This window comes from Anser brachyrhynchus, assembly GCF_964034855.1.
Source record: "Anser brachyrhynchus genome assembly, chromosome: 10".
Lineage (NCBI taxonomy): Eukaryota > Metazoa > Chordata > Aves > Anseriformes > Anatidae > Anser > Anser brachyrhynchus.
In genome coordinates this window covers 9,400,341-9,416,524 of record NC_137705.1, presented here as the reverse complement: position 1 = coordinate 9,416,524, position 16,184 = coordinate 9,400,341, and the positions used below count along the sequence as shown (strand labels likewise).

Below are 16,184 nucleotides of genomic sequence, written 5' to 3'. Positions count from 1 at the left end.
TGTTCAGAGTCTTTTATTTTCTGGATTGTGAGTCTACATCCCCGCGGCATTTTGAGAGCACTGTTAGTAATTTTCCTTCTCTTTTTAAGATCTCAGCTCTAAGTCTACCTCTTCCTCCAAAAAAGTTGATTGGAAATATGGAGCGTGAATTCATAGCTGAAAGACAGAAAGGACTCCAGGCCTATCTCGATGTAATTACTTCCCATCACATACTGTCTAACTGTGAACTCGTAAAAAAATTTTTGGACCCAAACAGCTATTCTGTAAACTACACTGGTAAGTGAGGAATTGTAAAACTGCATTACAGCTTCTCTTTAGCATGTGTGCATGTCTTCCATGAATGCTAGCAAGGATTTATACTAAAGCACATTACAGGGGAAGTAAAACTACACAAGCTATCAAAACTCTTGTGTATAACCACATGCAGGGTATGATAATGTTTCTCCAGGTCTGTGCATGAATGATGCTGTGATAGTCAAATCTAAATGTTTGAATTATTCTACAGAGGAGTGTTGAGGGTCAGGACCTATGTAAGCTGAACTTGGGGAGAGGGTGCTAATGAAACCGAAATCTATTTTTTCCCCAATTGGTGATAAATGGTTGGGCTGGGGGTTGGAAGTCATTTGTTTACCAGGGTGTGAGGTGGAGGTAAGCTTGTCAGTTCTGTAGTCTGCTAAAACAGCTGATCTTCTGAACACCAAAGCTTAAATTTGTCATGTTTCTTAGATTTTTCAGATCAAGGGAAATAAATGTGATCATCTTGTCTAGCTCCCACTATCACTTTGGGTTGTGCCACTTCCTAGAACTGATTGTTTGAGATAGGTTCAATGTTTTTTCCATGGCTTGATTAAGCCATGTTCCCCCCATTGGAAAATGAGTTAATCTCTTAAAACAGTATCCCAGTGATCGGTTCTCTTCATTATTAAATGTTTCTTCTTTGAATTTGTCTGGCTTCATCCACTAGAAATGGTTAGAGTTTGTATGATAGACTGAAAAACTTCCTCTTCGTGATGAAACCCACACCACAGACTCTTTGCAAAATGCAAAGCTTGTTTTCATAAAAGCACAGCCAGCCTACTCAAGCAGGAACTTACTGCTTCCTTTTCACTTGTCTTTTTGCTCTCTCTTTATGTAACATTTTTCTGTCTTCAGCTTCGAAGTGCAAAGAACATTTCCCGGATGTTTATGCTAAGCTGTGGAGGAGATGTAGATTATTAGTAACTCTTTAAGGATGCAGTTTGTCTGGCTAATGCTGAGCAAACAATTTAAATCCTGTAGGAGATACTGTGATTTCTGTGTTAATTCTGAATGCTTTCATCAAAATTATTTTTGTGCAAGTTGCAGAGAAGTAAGTAGCAATCAAATTGTTGCCTATGGTCTTTGGAGACACCGTCAATTTGTCTGTTTTTAATCTCGGAGCAGTGAGCTGATATTTATTGCACTGTTACCTGTCTTTTTCATAGCATATTTTTAGAGAGAGGATAGACTGCGGAGAGATATGGTGCATCCTTACCTTTTTGCTGTGTTTCTAAACCAAGATAAGCCATGTCAGAGAAAACTCCTTGCTGGCATGGTTCCCTTTCTGCCCCTGCTGTCACCACTTCCCACTGAGATTTCCCCTTAAATCGCTTCATGAATACACCAGTTGTATTCCCAGCTGTGGGAGAATTCAGCAACCAGAAGGGTGTCAGGTTTTTGTTTTGTTTTTTGTTTTCCTTCTCAGAAATGCATGTTGGATCACGATAGCTAGAAAAATACCTTTGCCTGCACTGAAAAGGGCAGAATAACATGTAACGAAACAAAGATGATGCATTTGCATGTTAAAAACGATGGTGTAGATGCACATGAAGAGACTTACAAGTTAGCACTTCTACAGACACAGCAAAAACATTTTTTAATCTAATGTAGGGTATTCCAGCTGTGGAAAGTCTTAGATAAGAGCACTGGATTTAGGCTTGGAAATGTAGATCTAGTAGAAATAGAAGGCTAACCCACTAAGCTGTGTTTTCTGAAGGCAGTGCTTTCTCTGTTTTCTCAGTGGATTTGAGTTCTCAGGTTAAAAATGCAAATGCCCTTTAACTGTGTTTTTATCTGATTTCCTTTTAAAGTGATTTTGCTGACTGAGTCTGAATTCCTGCAGGCATCCTTCTGGCATTGAACTTTACCTAATATGTGTAAAAATCACATTAAATAGTCTCTCAAAAACATTTCTTTTTTCCAGAAATTGCCTTACAGCATGTTTCAATGTTCTTCCGATCAGAGCCAAAGTGGGAAGTGGTGGAGCCGTTAAAAGATATAGGTAAGAAGAACACGTATGCGTGAAAACTTGTCTTATTTTTTCCAGTGGGTTGTCCTGAGATAACAGTACTATCTTTGCTTACAAACCTTGTCCTGCCTGTAAGCCATGTGATTTAGTAACGTTTTAATTCAACCTGACGATGACTCTTTTCTTGTAGGTTGGCGAATACGTAAGAAATATTTCTTAATGAAGATAAAGAATCAACCAAAGGAACGGCTAATGTTAAGCTGGGTATATATACTTTTATAGTATTCTCTAGTCTTTAATAATGAACTTTCCTTATTTTGTTTATATCAACTGCCTGGTGTTAGTGACAGATTTAAGTGCTCAGGCTTTGAAAGCATCTTGAGAGCCCTTAGTTGGTTTTGTGGTGTGGAAAATTCTGTCTTTTTCCTCTGGTGGCAAGTCCAATTTGAAAATTTCTGTGCCAGGTTCCCACTCCTGCACCCCCATTTACTGTTTTTCAGTTGTGATGATGTATGTAGCTGGCGATCATAGTGTCACATAGCTCACCAAAAGTAACAAGGCGATTCTTTTTCAATATTGGGTTATTTTTACTAGGTTGTTTAGTCGTTCTGACAAGCTAGTAGGTGAGACGCACAAATTGTTCCTTTGCCACAGGCATTTTTGGACTCCAAATAGTTTGTTGTTACTAAACAGTTATGCTCCTGTGTTGAAACCTGTTGCCCTCTTAGTTGTATCAGCATAGCTGTTTGTGAGACTTTACTGGAGGGTGGGTGTTGCTAAAACCTGCAATAGAAGGAGACGTGGTTTTGGTGGAGGGGAAGAAGGGTGAGAGTTATGCTTTACTAGTTCATAGTTTACACAGTGCCTCAGTTTGGGTTTGGCAGAGTTCATACAGGGGTAGTAATAGAGGTCAGATATGGAGGAGGAAGCAGGCAATAATACTTGCTTACTGTAAGGTCAGATGCTTTGTATTGTGAAAGCACGACCTTACTCATTCAGCCTTTTAAAGTTTACTTCTTTGCGTATAATTTGCTGTTCAAAATTTACCTTTGAGCAGCTGTCTTAATTTGCGAGAGCAGAATATGGAACATATTTTCTTTATGGAATGCAACATATATTGTGATGCCTTTCTTTCCCTATTTATTTCTAGGCTGATCTAGGCCCTGATAAATACTTGTCTGACAAAGACTTACAGTATGCTGTGAAACTTCTTTCTTCCTGTTCTGTGAGTATTCCTTGAAGACATTTAGATTGTGCCAGCACACAGAAAAGTGCTTGCAAAGGCTGATCTTGCAGAAACTATTAGAAATAGTTTGTAATTTTCCTTTCATTTAAAGATGTGTGACCCTTGTAATTAAATTCCCCACACAATATGAGCTAACACGTTCTCAGTGCAAACAATAAACCTGCAGGATTTTTACAGAAGTTCCAGAGTTGTAGCTAATTGTATTTTTCTCTTCTGCTACAGTACTGTGAGATCATGGGCTTTTATTTCATCTTCTCAATGCTTTTAGGCAGTTAGGGTAGTGCTGCCTAGGTGTCGTTGCTATCCAGTGTACTGGGGATATTCTTGGGCAGCAGTGCACAAGGCAGTGGAATGAGTCATTATTTTTTTGGTTCTTTGAACTTGGGACAGCAATGTCTTACTAGAAGCATGATGAAGGCTGTACAGCGTAAGCTCCTGTGCGATGCCAAATTATAAAACTGACACCTTATAAATCCAGTAGACATGTCTGTCTGAAAAACTGGACTGGCTGAAAAGGATGGTGTTTTAAATGGGTAAACCTCTACGTGCAGTCCTGAAACTCGGAAGATGCACGTACCAAAAGAGGCTGAAAATTAGGCTTTTTAACCCCCAAACCAGACCAAACCCAATATATTAAAATAAGATATGAACAGGGGTCTCTTCGTAACTAGCAATTTCAGTTAATGTATGTGTTGCATGTGTAATTTATTTCAACATGTGCTGTCTCATTTAGTTTCATAATGTTCCAGGAAGTCGTTACAATGATTTCTAAAGACATAGAGCTGTTATGACAATTATTAATGCTGTGTTTCCTTGTGTGCCATAGTTGTATAAAACCATGAATGAATTTGTTAGCCTCGCTCATGTAATAAGTGTTAATGGGGGTGGATTCTTCATTTGTCTAAACTGCCTGTCTTTTAATTTTTGAAACAAAGAGGACAGTGGATTTTTATGGATTTTCTGTGGATATTGAGCAATGTCCTTGTGAAGTTTTCTTTGCATTTGCTTCAGGTTAAGAGTGAATAACTTGAGCAAATGTCACTGGCAGAATCCAATTTATTATTCAAACATACAATTCAGACAGCTCTTGTGTTTCTTGTGAATCAAGCAAAAATTAATTACAAAGTCTGTTGTCTGAAACTTACCTACAGTTTCTTCTTTTGGTAGCATCCCTATATTTACAAAATCACTTTTGCCACTGCCAATGAATCTTCAGCACTGGTTATTAGGCCATTCAGTGAAAAAGGGACACTAAAGGACCTTATTTATAAGGTAATGTCTTCTCTCCCTCTTCCCGCAATTCGAATGGTAGAATATTTGTTGGAATGACCATAGTATGTCTTTTCTAAAACTGTTTACAATGTATTGCTAAACAAACTAAGAGAATTCCTGGCTTTTCTGGGCATGATATTTGATATGTATACTTCTTTTAAAGGCAAAACCAAAAGACCCATTCCTGAAGAAGTATTGCAATCCTAAAAAAATTCAAGGTCTTGAACTTCAGCAAATAAAAACATATGGAAGACAAATATTAGAGGTAATTTTTTTTTTGCTTTCTTTACCAGCCTTTATGTGTCGGTGGGTGTATGTGTGATTGTTTTGATGTGTGGTTTTTTGGTTTTTTTTTTGAGACCAACTAAGTAGAAAAAATAGACAAACTTTTGTGCATGCAAGCTTTTTTCTTGGCAGCAGACTTCAAAGCTAAATTTAAATTGAGATTAACTGCTGGTACTTGAATTTAAATATGTATGTGTGAGGCCACTTCTGACAAAAAACAAACAAAAAAAAGAATAATAAAAAGGCAGCTGTTACACGTGGAGCTGAGGTGGGAGAGAGGTGGTAGTGTAGTTTATATACCATGGGGGGAAAAGGGAAAGAAGTAATTCATAGCTTATGGAATATGGACCACAAAATCATTGTCACTGATTTTTTTTTTTTTAACTTTTTTAACTACAATATTTAGTAGAATTGTGACTTTTAGTTTCCACGTCTCTCTGGGAGGTGTCCGTAAGCCAGCTTTGGGTATTAGCTTCAAATGTTTGTTTTGTGAGAAATGTTACCAGTGAAATGGGAATGAATAGTCGGCCAAAGGTGATGCAGATAGAAGATCAAGTTGAGCAGGCGTTCCAAATTAGAGGCCTTGTTTATTATGTGTCTGCTTTAGTATCGGAGCATTTGAGATCTTGAGATCATCAGAGTGTCTTGTGATAGTGCTTCTGTCTTGGATTTTTTTTTCAGGTATTAAAATTCTTACATGAGAAAGGATTTCCTTATGGCCATCTTCACTCTGCCAATGTAATGTTGGATGGGGACACGTGCAAGTTACTGGATCTAGAAAATTCCTTGTTGGGACTTCCATCATTTTATCGATCATACTTTTCACAGTTTCGGAAAATTAATGTAAGTTTCAGAAAATTAATGTATCTGACTCTTACACATCCCTTGATCCTCAACTAGTGTTTGTGGAGAACTGACTTGAATGAAAAATGTCTCCCTCAACCATCCCCTACCACCTTTTTTCCTTTTTTTTTTGCTTTCAGTGTGGCTGCACAGAAGTTTTGCTGCAGCACACCATAGATGCTGACTGTAGTGAGCAGAAGGGGAGTGCAAGTTAGTGTTTTCTTGACAGCCGTACTGGCACAAATATAAGTAAACTGCAGCCTTGTTTTTAAGACCACTTTCATAGTAGGCCTGTATTCCATAGGAACATCCGTATTGTCTACAAGTTTTTCCACTTGAATGTCTGTTTAAGGAACACAATTTAACTCCTAACTGGGAGTAATAAGCAGCCTTATCTTTGATACTGTGGAAGTTGATTAGACACTTGTAGACATCAAGCTATTAAAAGATACTTTTTAAAATTTATTTGAAGGGTGTCTATTAACTGCAGGTTTATACAGGAAAATACTATCTTCCTACAAAATATTAAACCTAATTTGCCCTGTTGTAGCAATACAGTCTTTTAGCTAGCGCCTTGCCTTGCAATGCTTATTGTAATAAATTACATACAGCATCATGAGACAGCTGCTTGCTGACCTTGCAAAACAAATTTTACTGTGTTTAGCAAGAGAAATGATCAGAAGTTCATGGTTAGTCCAAATCTTTTAGTTCCATGAAAGCACTAAGCATCTTCCAGTAAGAGAAGCCACTTCTGTATAAACATGATTCAGAAACCTCAGAAATATGCTGTCTGGGAACTTAGCACATATGTACAGCTTGTACAAGCCCAAGGAGGGGTGAAAGAGGCTCTCCTAGCTTTGTTTGGTATGTGTTTCTACAGAGAGGTAGATAAAAAGACAGCAAAGTGGCAGCTGGTCATCTTGTCACGAATCTCATTCTTTGCTGTTTGACGTAGCTAGGAAAATGCGTTCATCTGTGATTTGTATCAACATACGGTTCTCTAATCTGCTGTGTATGAAATGAATTTGCTCCTTACGCATTTTTACGGAACATGACTATAATGTGCTCTGGTTTGCATTCATTTGCTGAAAGAAAGAAGTAACTTCTGTTGCTTGAGATGGTAAGATTTCGTCTGAGGTAAAAGTTGTGCAGGGTTAGGCTGTGGTTAGGAACTTAATGATTCCTCTTTTCATGCAAGGCCACCTTTTTTCTCAAATGTATTACCGAATGTTTTAAAACCAGTTGTGGATAAACCAATTAGTTCTGGCAAGTTATGTTTTTTTCATTTTTATTTTTTATTTTTGTTCCTCTACAGACTTTAGAAAGCATTGATGTACATTGCTTTGGGCACTTACTGTATGAAATGACATATGGAAGACCCCCAGATACGATTCCAGTAGACAGCTTCCCTCCTGCACCATCCGTGTTTGTTGGTTAGTATACATTCACTCAATGTCAGTCTCAGCTTCCTGGCTACCCTTACCTTTTTCTGAAGCTGAAATGTTGTGAAATAGGAGACTAGGATTTTGCAGCCTGTAACCGGAAATTATTATTTAGCAATTTTAAAAAATAGCAAATGTGTTCTTCCTCAAATACGTAGCATATAAATATGTTTTTTTAACTGAGTGATAAAACTGTGTGCAGTGATTAGATGTCTGGATCCCCTGGCCTCATGTCTAACATTCTTGAAAAGTTTGTACGTGTAACAATAATACTATAATAAAAAACATGTGTCATAAAGCTTCATCACTGCTTAGTTGATGGAATATGTGGGGGAGCATAACACAGAAGTGCCAGGCTTTCATTATAAATTGTTTGCTATTCTGTAGTGCAAAAATGTGTCCATACGTATTTTTTCTTTGGTAGTGTCTGTGTTGGAGTCCATTCTGACTTGTGAAGCTATGAAGAATGGCATGCCAACAGTTGCACGGCTCTTACAGATGCCGTAAGTGTTAACGTACTTTTCTGTGCTCATAGTAATATTTTTAATTATATAAGGAGGAAGAATCTTTTTGCTCATTCCTTATCTGAAAGATTTGTTCCTCATTCTGAGGGCTGTGTAGTGTATCCCAAGTGAAGGTTTAAAATTGATGGAGTTCATAGTCCCATTGCTTGTGAATATGATAGGTGCTCATTTAAAATTTCTGTCTCTTGGGGTGCTGGAGCTGTTACGAATGCATTTTACTTAGCATGGCGCTATGGTTTCAAATGGTCTAGCTATTAAGCAGTGCGAGCATGATTAAGAACATGTACAGATCATTTAAAGCATTTGGAATAAAGAATGTTTTCGTGGGACCCTTTCAGATGTACTTCAGTAGATTTGGCTATCAGTTTACTTACGACTTTGCAAAATAAATCTCTAGCTCTGCTTGGCGGCAACATTTAGAATGGGTCAAAGCGTTGTGCGGAAGTTCTGGCTGGTGTCTTGCAAGGCTGGTTTAGGGATTCAGTGAAGCATAAACAGAAGATATTTCCTTCCAGGCTGTCCTCCTAGTGATGTAGTGAAGTAGTAAAGGCAGATACAGAGTGAGATTAGGATGGAGCCAAGGGAGCAGTGTCAGTGCATGACGGAGCTGGAGATGATACCTGTCTGCAGTGCCACCCTTCCTGCAGCTAGGAGACAGCATTACCAGGGAAGTTGTCTGCAGTCACTGTGCTGCGACGTGTCGTCAGCGTGCTGAGCACAGAATCACAGTTCCTGGTGGGCTTGCTTTTTGTTAGTATGAGGTGCCAGAATCGTGACCTCATAAATGACAGATTGCCCATATCTAAATCTGGGTCTGATCTCACAGCGTACGGATTGCAGGATGTTTAGAGTATGCTCCAAGAGTCATATTTCCTGGGTTGGGACGGGTCCCTGCAGTCGTGTCCCAACCTTCTATTCCTTCTATTCCTCCATTCCTCTGCTCCTGAAGGAAGCAGGAGGTAGAGAGAAGAATGTATGGAGAAATACTGTAAGAAAACTGAATACAGGAATATCCAAGTGTTAGAAGATGTTGAACAAACAATCTATGCCTGGCTCTATCTGCTATGTAGGATATGTACTACATTCCCTTCATACCCCTACTCTTTACAAAAGTGTTTTTCATAATGTGTGATGTGATGAATATAACTTAAATATTTGTTAAGCTATTCCAAATAAACTATGAGTTTACTGAATTTTGCAAGGATATGTAATCAGAAAGGGGCAGAAAATTTATCTGTAAACAAGTGTGAGCTTTTTTTTTCTTTAGCCTTTGTTTTAATTTATTTCTGATTTTTTTTTCATGGACTACTGATCTTACAATCTCGATTCTATATTTAATTTTGTTTTCTCTAGTATAGAACTGTGATAACTTTCCGTAGTGAACATCAACAGAAATCTCTGAAATGCTTATTTGTGAGCCAGACTTGGTGATCTCTTTCTGGGATAGTTTTCTAGTATGTTCTCCAGAACAAAGTACCTTGAAATGGACTAACTAGTTGATTTTCAGACTAACATTGCCCTCTAGTGTCTTTGTTTTGGATGGAAAAGTATTAATCATTTGTGCTCATGCTGATGGAGGCGAGAGTGAAACTGTTAGAATAGTTGCTTTAATTACCTTTGCCAGAGTATGGACAAGAACGCAGATATTTTGAAATGTTAAGTTTGCTCATTGATCTTTTACGTGGTTCTTGTTAATGCTAAAATAACAGTTGTGCTAAGAGTTCACCTGAAAAGATCAATGATTTGTTAGGTGAAATGTAAGTAAGGTCCCTGGCAATCTTCTGTTTTTAAGGAATCAATGTACTTACAAGGAAAAAGCATTTGTTTTGGGATGCTCTTGTCTGCCTTTGATAATTACAGCCATTCTTTCAGCTTACAAAATACTTCCTAGAGTCTTGCTAATTTCTGCTGTCAGTAGTGGCTCTGTTCTGAGGGCTAGATGCTGCTAATTTTAAAGCAAGGCTTGGAAAATAAAAAGCGGTACATAGCCTGTGTGTTGGGGGGGGGGGAACAAAACAGTGAGGTAGGGATGAGAACAGAGAAGGAAAAGAGAAGAGAGGGAGTTAGGTGAACAGTACCAGTAGCATTCCCTCTGTTTCTGCCTATCTCTTGGAAATAATGTTCCTTTTTTTTTCCTCTTTTTTTCACCCACTCACAGATTATTCAGTGATGTCCTGCTAACAAACTCTGAGAAACCACAGTTTAAGGTAAAGTTGAATGTTGATTTGCTGATGTTCGTGGAAGCACCAAGTTGTGGGTAGCTATGCATCAATTAACAAACAGGGTAGAGGACAGCTGGCTTTACTTGGCTTTATGGTGATTCCTGTTGGTATTTGGATTCCTTTGCTGAATCATACCCAAGAAAATTATATCAACCCTTAGAAGAGGGCACAGTGTGACCCATGAGTGATTCAAGTGTAGCTCTTGTATTGGAGCTAATTTACATGATTAATCATGGTGTCCTACTTAGCAGCCTCGTTTTGCTCAAATTGCTAAGGGCTGTGGAATCTGATTTTGCTAGGTTAGACCACTGGCACGTTGTAGCCAGCTGCAGTGCTGGGACTTTCAGGGAGCTGTTTCTTGCCCCCATTGGGGAACTGCCCCAGAGCAGGCATGTGCTGCGTGTCTCGTGGTGGTCGGCCTTATGGCATTTTGGGGATGTGACCAGAGTACCAAAATAATTAGCTGTCCCTGGCTTTAGATGGGCAACATGGTCAGATACATGTTGAGTTTTGAGCAGTGAAGTTGTATTTTTGTTTATCATATTTTGTGCTATGATTTCTTTCCCCATTCTGTATTAGGTTCCTACTAAGCTAAAAGAGGCATTGAAAACTTCCAAAGAATGCATAGAAAAAAGATTAACAGAAGAACAGAAATTGGTAACTACTGTATTTCTTTACTGCATTCCCTACAGACATTGTTTCCTCTTATCACATTTAAATGGTGAAAGTGAGCTTTTACTCTGTGATTTTGAGCAATAAAGGTTTTCATCAACAGATTTGCTTTCCCAAAAATACAGCGTTGAGGAGCTGTAGAACAGCTGATGAATGTATGGCATTATACTGTTTTAAGTGGTACAGCTTCACAGTGACTTCTAAGTTAAAGGATCATTTTAACTGCAGTGTGAGGCTCCATACTCTACCAGCAACAGTAAAGATTAGAGTTAAACATGAAAAAAGAAAACTAAATATGCAAAGTGACTACAGTGTTTTTTCTTGCATGCCAAGCATGTGCCTTGTCTGAGAATATTTGAGATCTTAACATTGTCTTTTTTTGTTTTCCCTTAATTCTGAAGATTCACCAGCACAGAAGACTGACAAGAGCTCAGTCTCATCATGGTTCTGAAGAAGAAAAAAAGAAAAGGAAGATCTTAGCAAGAAAGGTAATCAGTCTTTAAATGGGTTTCTCACACAGAAAGTTATTGAATGTGTGGCATGAACAACCACAGGTGTGCTGCTGTGTTCTGTTCTGTGCTTTTCTGTACTACTTCCTTATTTGAAGTGATAACTCTTCCTAAATGGTAGCTGACTTGTATATTGGTTTAACCTGTTGGAGGTTACTTAATGAAAACAGGCTTAGTTAATACCTAATACACAGATAACAGCCTGTGCTGCTGCTGCTTGCTGCCCAGTGAAGGTCTTGGAGCCTTTTTTTGTGCTTCTATAGCACGCTGTGTTTCTGATCCTTTTTAGTGGGTCAGTTTTCTGCATTTCCCTTGCTGTCAGAGGGTACTGAAGTTGTCCTTTTTGCTTGCCTGGAGGTATTTGAGCACATTACTGCCACATGTTGGATTCAGGGAGAGCACTGTTGAGCATTGATAAACCTTGTGTGATACAGCAGATGGCTGTTACAAATCTGTGTGTCAGCTCAGTCCTCATCAAGGAAAGAGGTTATTCATTTGCACCTTCTGTTTCTTTTGCTTTGTTTAAAGAAGTCAAAACGCTCCGCCTATGAAAGTGGGGAAGAACACTCAGCAAAATACAGCAACTCAAATAACTCAGGTAACTACAGAGAGAAGAGTTTGCTTCTACACAGCTGTGACAGTTTTTTTGTTGTTCCTATAATATTTTGGCTTAAAAGATCCAGGGTCACCATCAGTTTACATGGTAATATTGGACTACCAAAGCCTGATAGCACTGTTCTGGGTATTTAATAATAGATAAATTGAGGGCTTAAAAATGCCATCAGTTTTAGTTTTTCAGCTACCTAATATAAAACAGTGTGTCCTCTCTTCTGTGCTCCATTCCTCAAAAAAAAAAATAATAAAAAAAAATCAGTCTCTTCAATCTGTTTGACATTTGAGTGGCATAATAATACCATTGATTATTTGGGCCATTCAGTGATGCAGCCTTCAGAGAGGAACTCTAGGGTGATCTGTATTCTGTAGTAAGGTATTAAGATGAATGAAAAAAATATCTTTTCAATTGCTGCTTTGGTGTCAATTTCTAAAACAACAAAGCATTTGACAGGTCCTGTAGTTAAAAGGAATGGTCTGTACTAATGAAAAGTTTGACAGACTTATCTTGCATGGTTAAAATGTGTCTGAAAGCAGCCTATTGTGGAATTGTCAGATATCAGAATAACTTGTGGAGTACAGCAACTGACTAAAAATCATCTCTTAGAAGGAGAAATGGGGTGCCATCCATGCAGTGGCACAACTCTTAAGGAAAACAGACTTTGGACGCTGAAATCCAACAGCCTAAGCAACAGAAAAGAAGGGTTTCCCATTGAGGAGTACTGTTGAGTGTGCTTCTAATGTGTTTGGACCTTCTCTGTGATACTATGTGCCATAAAGCCTCTCTGTTCAGATTGGGTCGGAATGACAATATCCGTATGAATGGGAATTTTTCCCAAGTTTTCAGTGGAAGCAGGATTGAATCATCAGTCAATAAAGTTGGCCTGTTTTCAACAATCTGTCTTGTCTGACTGTGTTGAATTTTATATCACAGCTTTAGTTACTAGACTGTTGTTTTATTTAGCAGGCTCCGGGGCGAGTTCCCCATTAACATCTCCATCATCCCCCACTCCGCCCTCTACAGCAGGTAAGCTCAAGAGTCATTACAGTGTCTTTTTCTTTGTTTTTTTTTTTTTAAACCTCCCTAACTGTATTATTTCCAAAGATGATTATGGGATGATGGTCTACAAGGATGGAACGCAGGAGATGGCATTTATCTTGTATCAGCCTGAGTGTGGGCATTTGCTCTCTTTTGAGTGCCATAGAGAACTTCTTAATGCAGTTTCTTTTTGTTTAATAACCTTTTCTTGTGGTATACCTGTGTGATTTACCCATAGAGTATAAGTGTTTGTTTCAAAATCTCTGTTAGTCTAGTCCTACCAGTATTGCTACCTTCCAGACATTTTCTGGCTTTCATGTTGCAATATACATTTGTTCTGATGTTAATGGCCAGGGGACTCTGAAATATTGTTTGTTGATCCCTTGTTTTTGTGTATTGTCTGTTTACACCTGTACTGCTGTGTTGTAATTTCAGAGGTTTTGTGTCCGACAAATTGAGTGGCTTAGGCTGCATAAACCTCATCTGCGCTAGCCCACTGGTAACACCAGTAGAGCTGCTTATGCAGAGAAACAAATCAGAAACTGATTTGGGTCAAAAATAAGCACTTTATTTTTGGCCAGTTCCCTCTTCCAATTTGCTAGGTAGCTGTGCAGACAGTTTTGCTAATGTTTAGGACAGGTGGTGGGATGTGGTGCAGAATCTGCTTGAGTGGGCATTGCCAGAAATAGAAATACTTGTGAAAGTTTGATTGCAAATCTGAATATTGAGCTACAGTTGACGGGTTTCAGTCAGAAAGGCTAGAAAAGTAGCGCTGGCAAACATTAACAGCAAAAGATGTTAATGGAATATATATCTGGAAGGGAAGCTGTCTGTAACGTTGTCTGTTATGACAACTCATGCTATAGAATTCCTACTCACAGGAGCTTTCTGTAGAGTACAACTTGTTAACCAAAGTGAGGAAATCAAATTTGTTTGCTGTGGGTGGCCTTTCAAAGGATGCTACAGCTTGTGAGTTTGAGTTTCAAATCATTTGTGCTGAAATTCAAATTAGTCACTTCTCCTTCAAGTTGAGAGCACGTTGAAGTGTATGTTTTCTGAACTAACTTCTTCCAGTTACTCTAAACAAGTTAATTGCAGTTATTGTGTTGCACAATAACAGCTCTGTTCTCTGGATGCATTGACTGCTAGCTGGAGGGTTTATTTCAAGGTCTGTACGCTTTAAAAAAGGAAGTAGCTGAAAACGCAAAAGACAATCTCATGCCTTCAAAAGGGGATTTAGAAAACATTATTTTTCTTTCTGAAATAGAAGTACCTTTTACTTGCATTTTGGCTTTCAAGTGTGTTGGAACTTGACTGCAAGCTTTCAAGTTTTGAGCATGTGGTGCAGGTTTGTGTGTAGACATGGCTCAAATGGCTAAAAACGGCTCGTGTTTTGGCCCAAAAACTTGGCTCTGATGTTCCCACCCTTTCACAGTGTTGGTGGTTGTCCTGCTGGCAGTGTGCACTTGGAGACTTATAGTGATCTGCCCCATGCCTGACACGGTGCATAGTGCCTGACCTGCATTCAAATCAGGGAGTGCTTTAGTGGGCTGATGGTATCGATGCATTTGATTTGGCGTAAAGACAAGTGTCACCATTTCAGGAATGCTTTCGTTAGTAGAATTTATAGAAGAAACTTCAGATACTAGCTCCAAGAGAAAGGTAGTATGTTTGATTTTTCACCAGCAGCATTGTCCTTGTAGCTTTTCTGTGCAACTGTGCTGTTCATGACCTGTTGCAAGACTCACTGGCCCCATGGTAGGACTTTTTTTTGTGACAGTTCATGCATCTGTAGCTTCTCTCTCTTTTTTTTCCTGTTTCTTTTGGTTTGCTAAGGATATTTACCTCTAAACCAAAATTGCTTGTGGATACCAGTGTGGTGAGATGACCCTCAAAAGGGGAATGAGGCTTTTAGTCTGTCTTCCTGGTTTGGTTGTGGTGTGTTAGTATCATGGCATGTTAAAGCATCTTGCTGATATAGTGCCAAACCAAAAAGAAGGCTGATAGGGAAAAGTGTATCCAACAGAAGCTTCTGCCCTTGTGGCCTGTAACCACCCCCTTCAATGTAGTTTGTGGGTATGTACAGAGCCAGAAACACTGACCAAAGGTAAATGGGCTCCAGGCTGCCATGGCCTGGGGAAGGAGCCTCTTTCAGGGGGTTTCTTGCACTTTGAGATGTGCTTCTTCTCTGAACAAAGTGTGAGACTTCGCTTGCAGTGGTGGAGTGCTTGGTATAGTCAATGCAAAACGTACTAGGGATGAAAATGATCGCAGCTAGTCAATGCAGATCATACTATGAATGAAAATGAGTGCAGCTACGATGACTGCAGCTGTAGGATTGAGTATGTTACCTGCTTTGAGGGGAGAGGTGTCTAGTAGAGACCTGCATTCTCATGGGAGTTCCTCGCTAACTAGAATGGTTGTCTTGGGCCAGTTTTGTTACAGATACCTGGATAACTACCATCTTTGAAATGCATTGTTTAGATCAATGAGCCTAACGTAACTTCTGTGTTTCTGACATTCTCTCTTGAAAGTTTGATTTATTTTTTTTCCCCTCTTTTGTCTACTTTGCTTCCTTGAAAATCTGTTACTTTTCTTTGTGGCTAGGATCAGAAGGGATGCAGAACACTGTGGTATGGGTTATTTAAAACTTCACTACGTTTTCTCTAAATCCAGTAAGCCCATAACATTCCCGCAAGCTCTCTTACAATAGAAGTTTGGAGGGTGCCATTTTGGCCAACCCCTTCTAAGTGATATCAATAAATAGTATTGCTGCCCTGTGCTTCCCTGTGAGAATAAGGTGAGAGAGTTGTACTGTACTTTAGCTTTTTCTGTGCCAGTAGTTCTGAATCCTTCAGTACAACATACGTTTCCCGAAGAGCCATATGGTGCATCTTTTCTGCTCTTCAGCTGTCTATAAGACCATTTTAATGCTTTAGCAAGCGCTGTTCTTGAGTGCTTGATCCATGCAGCATAAGTGTAAATACAGGTGTTAACATGACAGGACGTGTTCCACGAGCTGAATGAATTTCATCTTCTGTGGCTAATATTCCTTCAGATTTCTTGCTAAATATCTCTCAATGCACTTTAATACTGTAAAGCTTGAATTATAGCATGTGCAATTGAAAGTATGTGTGTTGCATTTGTACATCAGGTGTAATAATCCTTTATAGCCTGGAAAATGGTGGTTCGTTGTTCAGAATTCACAGCATTGTATATGTAATATGAAAAAAATCAATCTGCTATCCCCAC

At 38.9% G+C, this 16,184-nt stretch overlaps 1 protein-coding gene across 11 annotated transcripts in view; it reads left to right on the top strand.

Annotated features, from left to right (window-relative positions):
* Positions 1-16,184, top strand: part of PXK (PX domain containing serine/threonine kinase like) — a 37,582-nt gene that overhangs the window by 16,705 nt on the left and 4,693 nt on the right. For 6 of the 11 annotated variants that reach the window (XM_080606781.1, XM_080606783.1, XM_080606782.1 and 3 more), the window contains 14 exons: positions 90-276; positions 2,222-2,299; positions 2,457-2,530; positions 3,417-3,491; positions 4,680-4,784; positions 4,948-5,049; positions 5,751-5,912; positions 7,228-7,345; positions 7,779-7,857; positions 10,037-10,085; positions 10,680-10,757; positions 11,174-11,260; positions 11,810-11,879; positions 12,858-12,920. In XM_080606781.1, the coding sequence (XP_080462907.1) occupies positions 90-276; positions 2,222-2,299; positions 2,457-2,530; positions 3,417-3,491; positions 4,680-4,784; positions 4,948-5,049; positions 5,751-5,912; positions 7,228-7,345; positions 7,779-7,857; positions 10,037-10,085; positions 10,680-10,757; positions 11,174-11,260; positions 11,810-11,879; positions 12,858-12,920 (1,327 nt within the window). Of the gene's footprint in view, positions 1-89; positions 277-2,221; positions 2,300-2,456; positions 2,531-3,416; positions 3,492-4,679; positions 4,785-4,947; positions 5,050-5,750; positions 5,913-7,227; positions 7,346-7,778; positions 7,858-10,036; positions 10,086-10,679; positions 10,758-11,173; positions 11,261-11,809; positions 11,880-12,500; positions 12,823-12,857; positions 12,921-16,184 lie in introns of those variants that run through there. The other 5 variants (XM_080606784.1, XM_080606787.1, XM_080606791.1 and 2 more) reach the window with 2 other exon arrangements.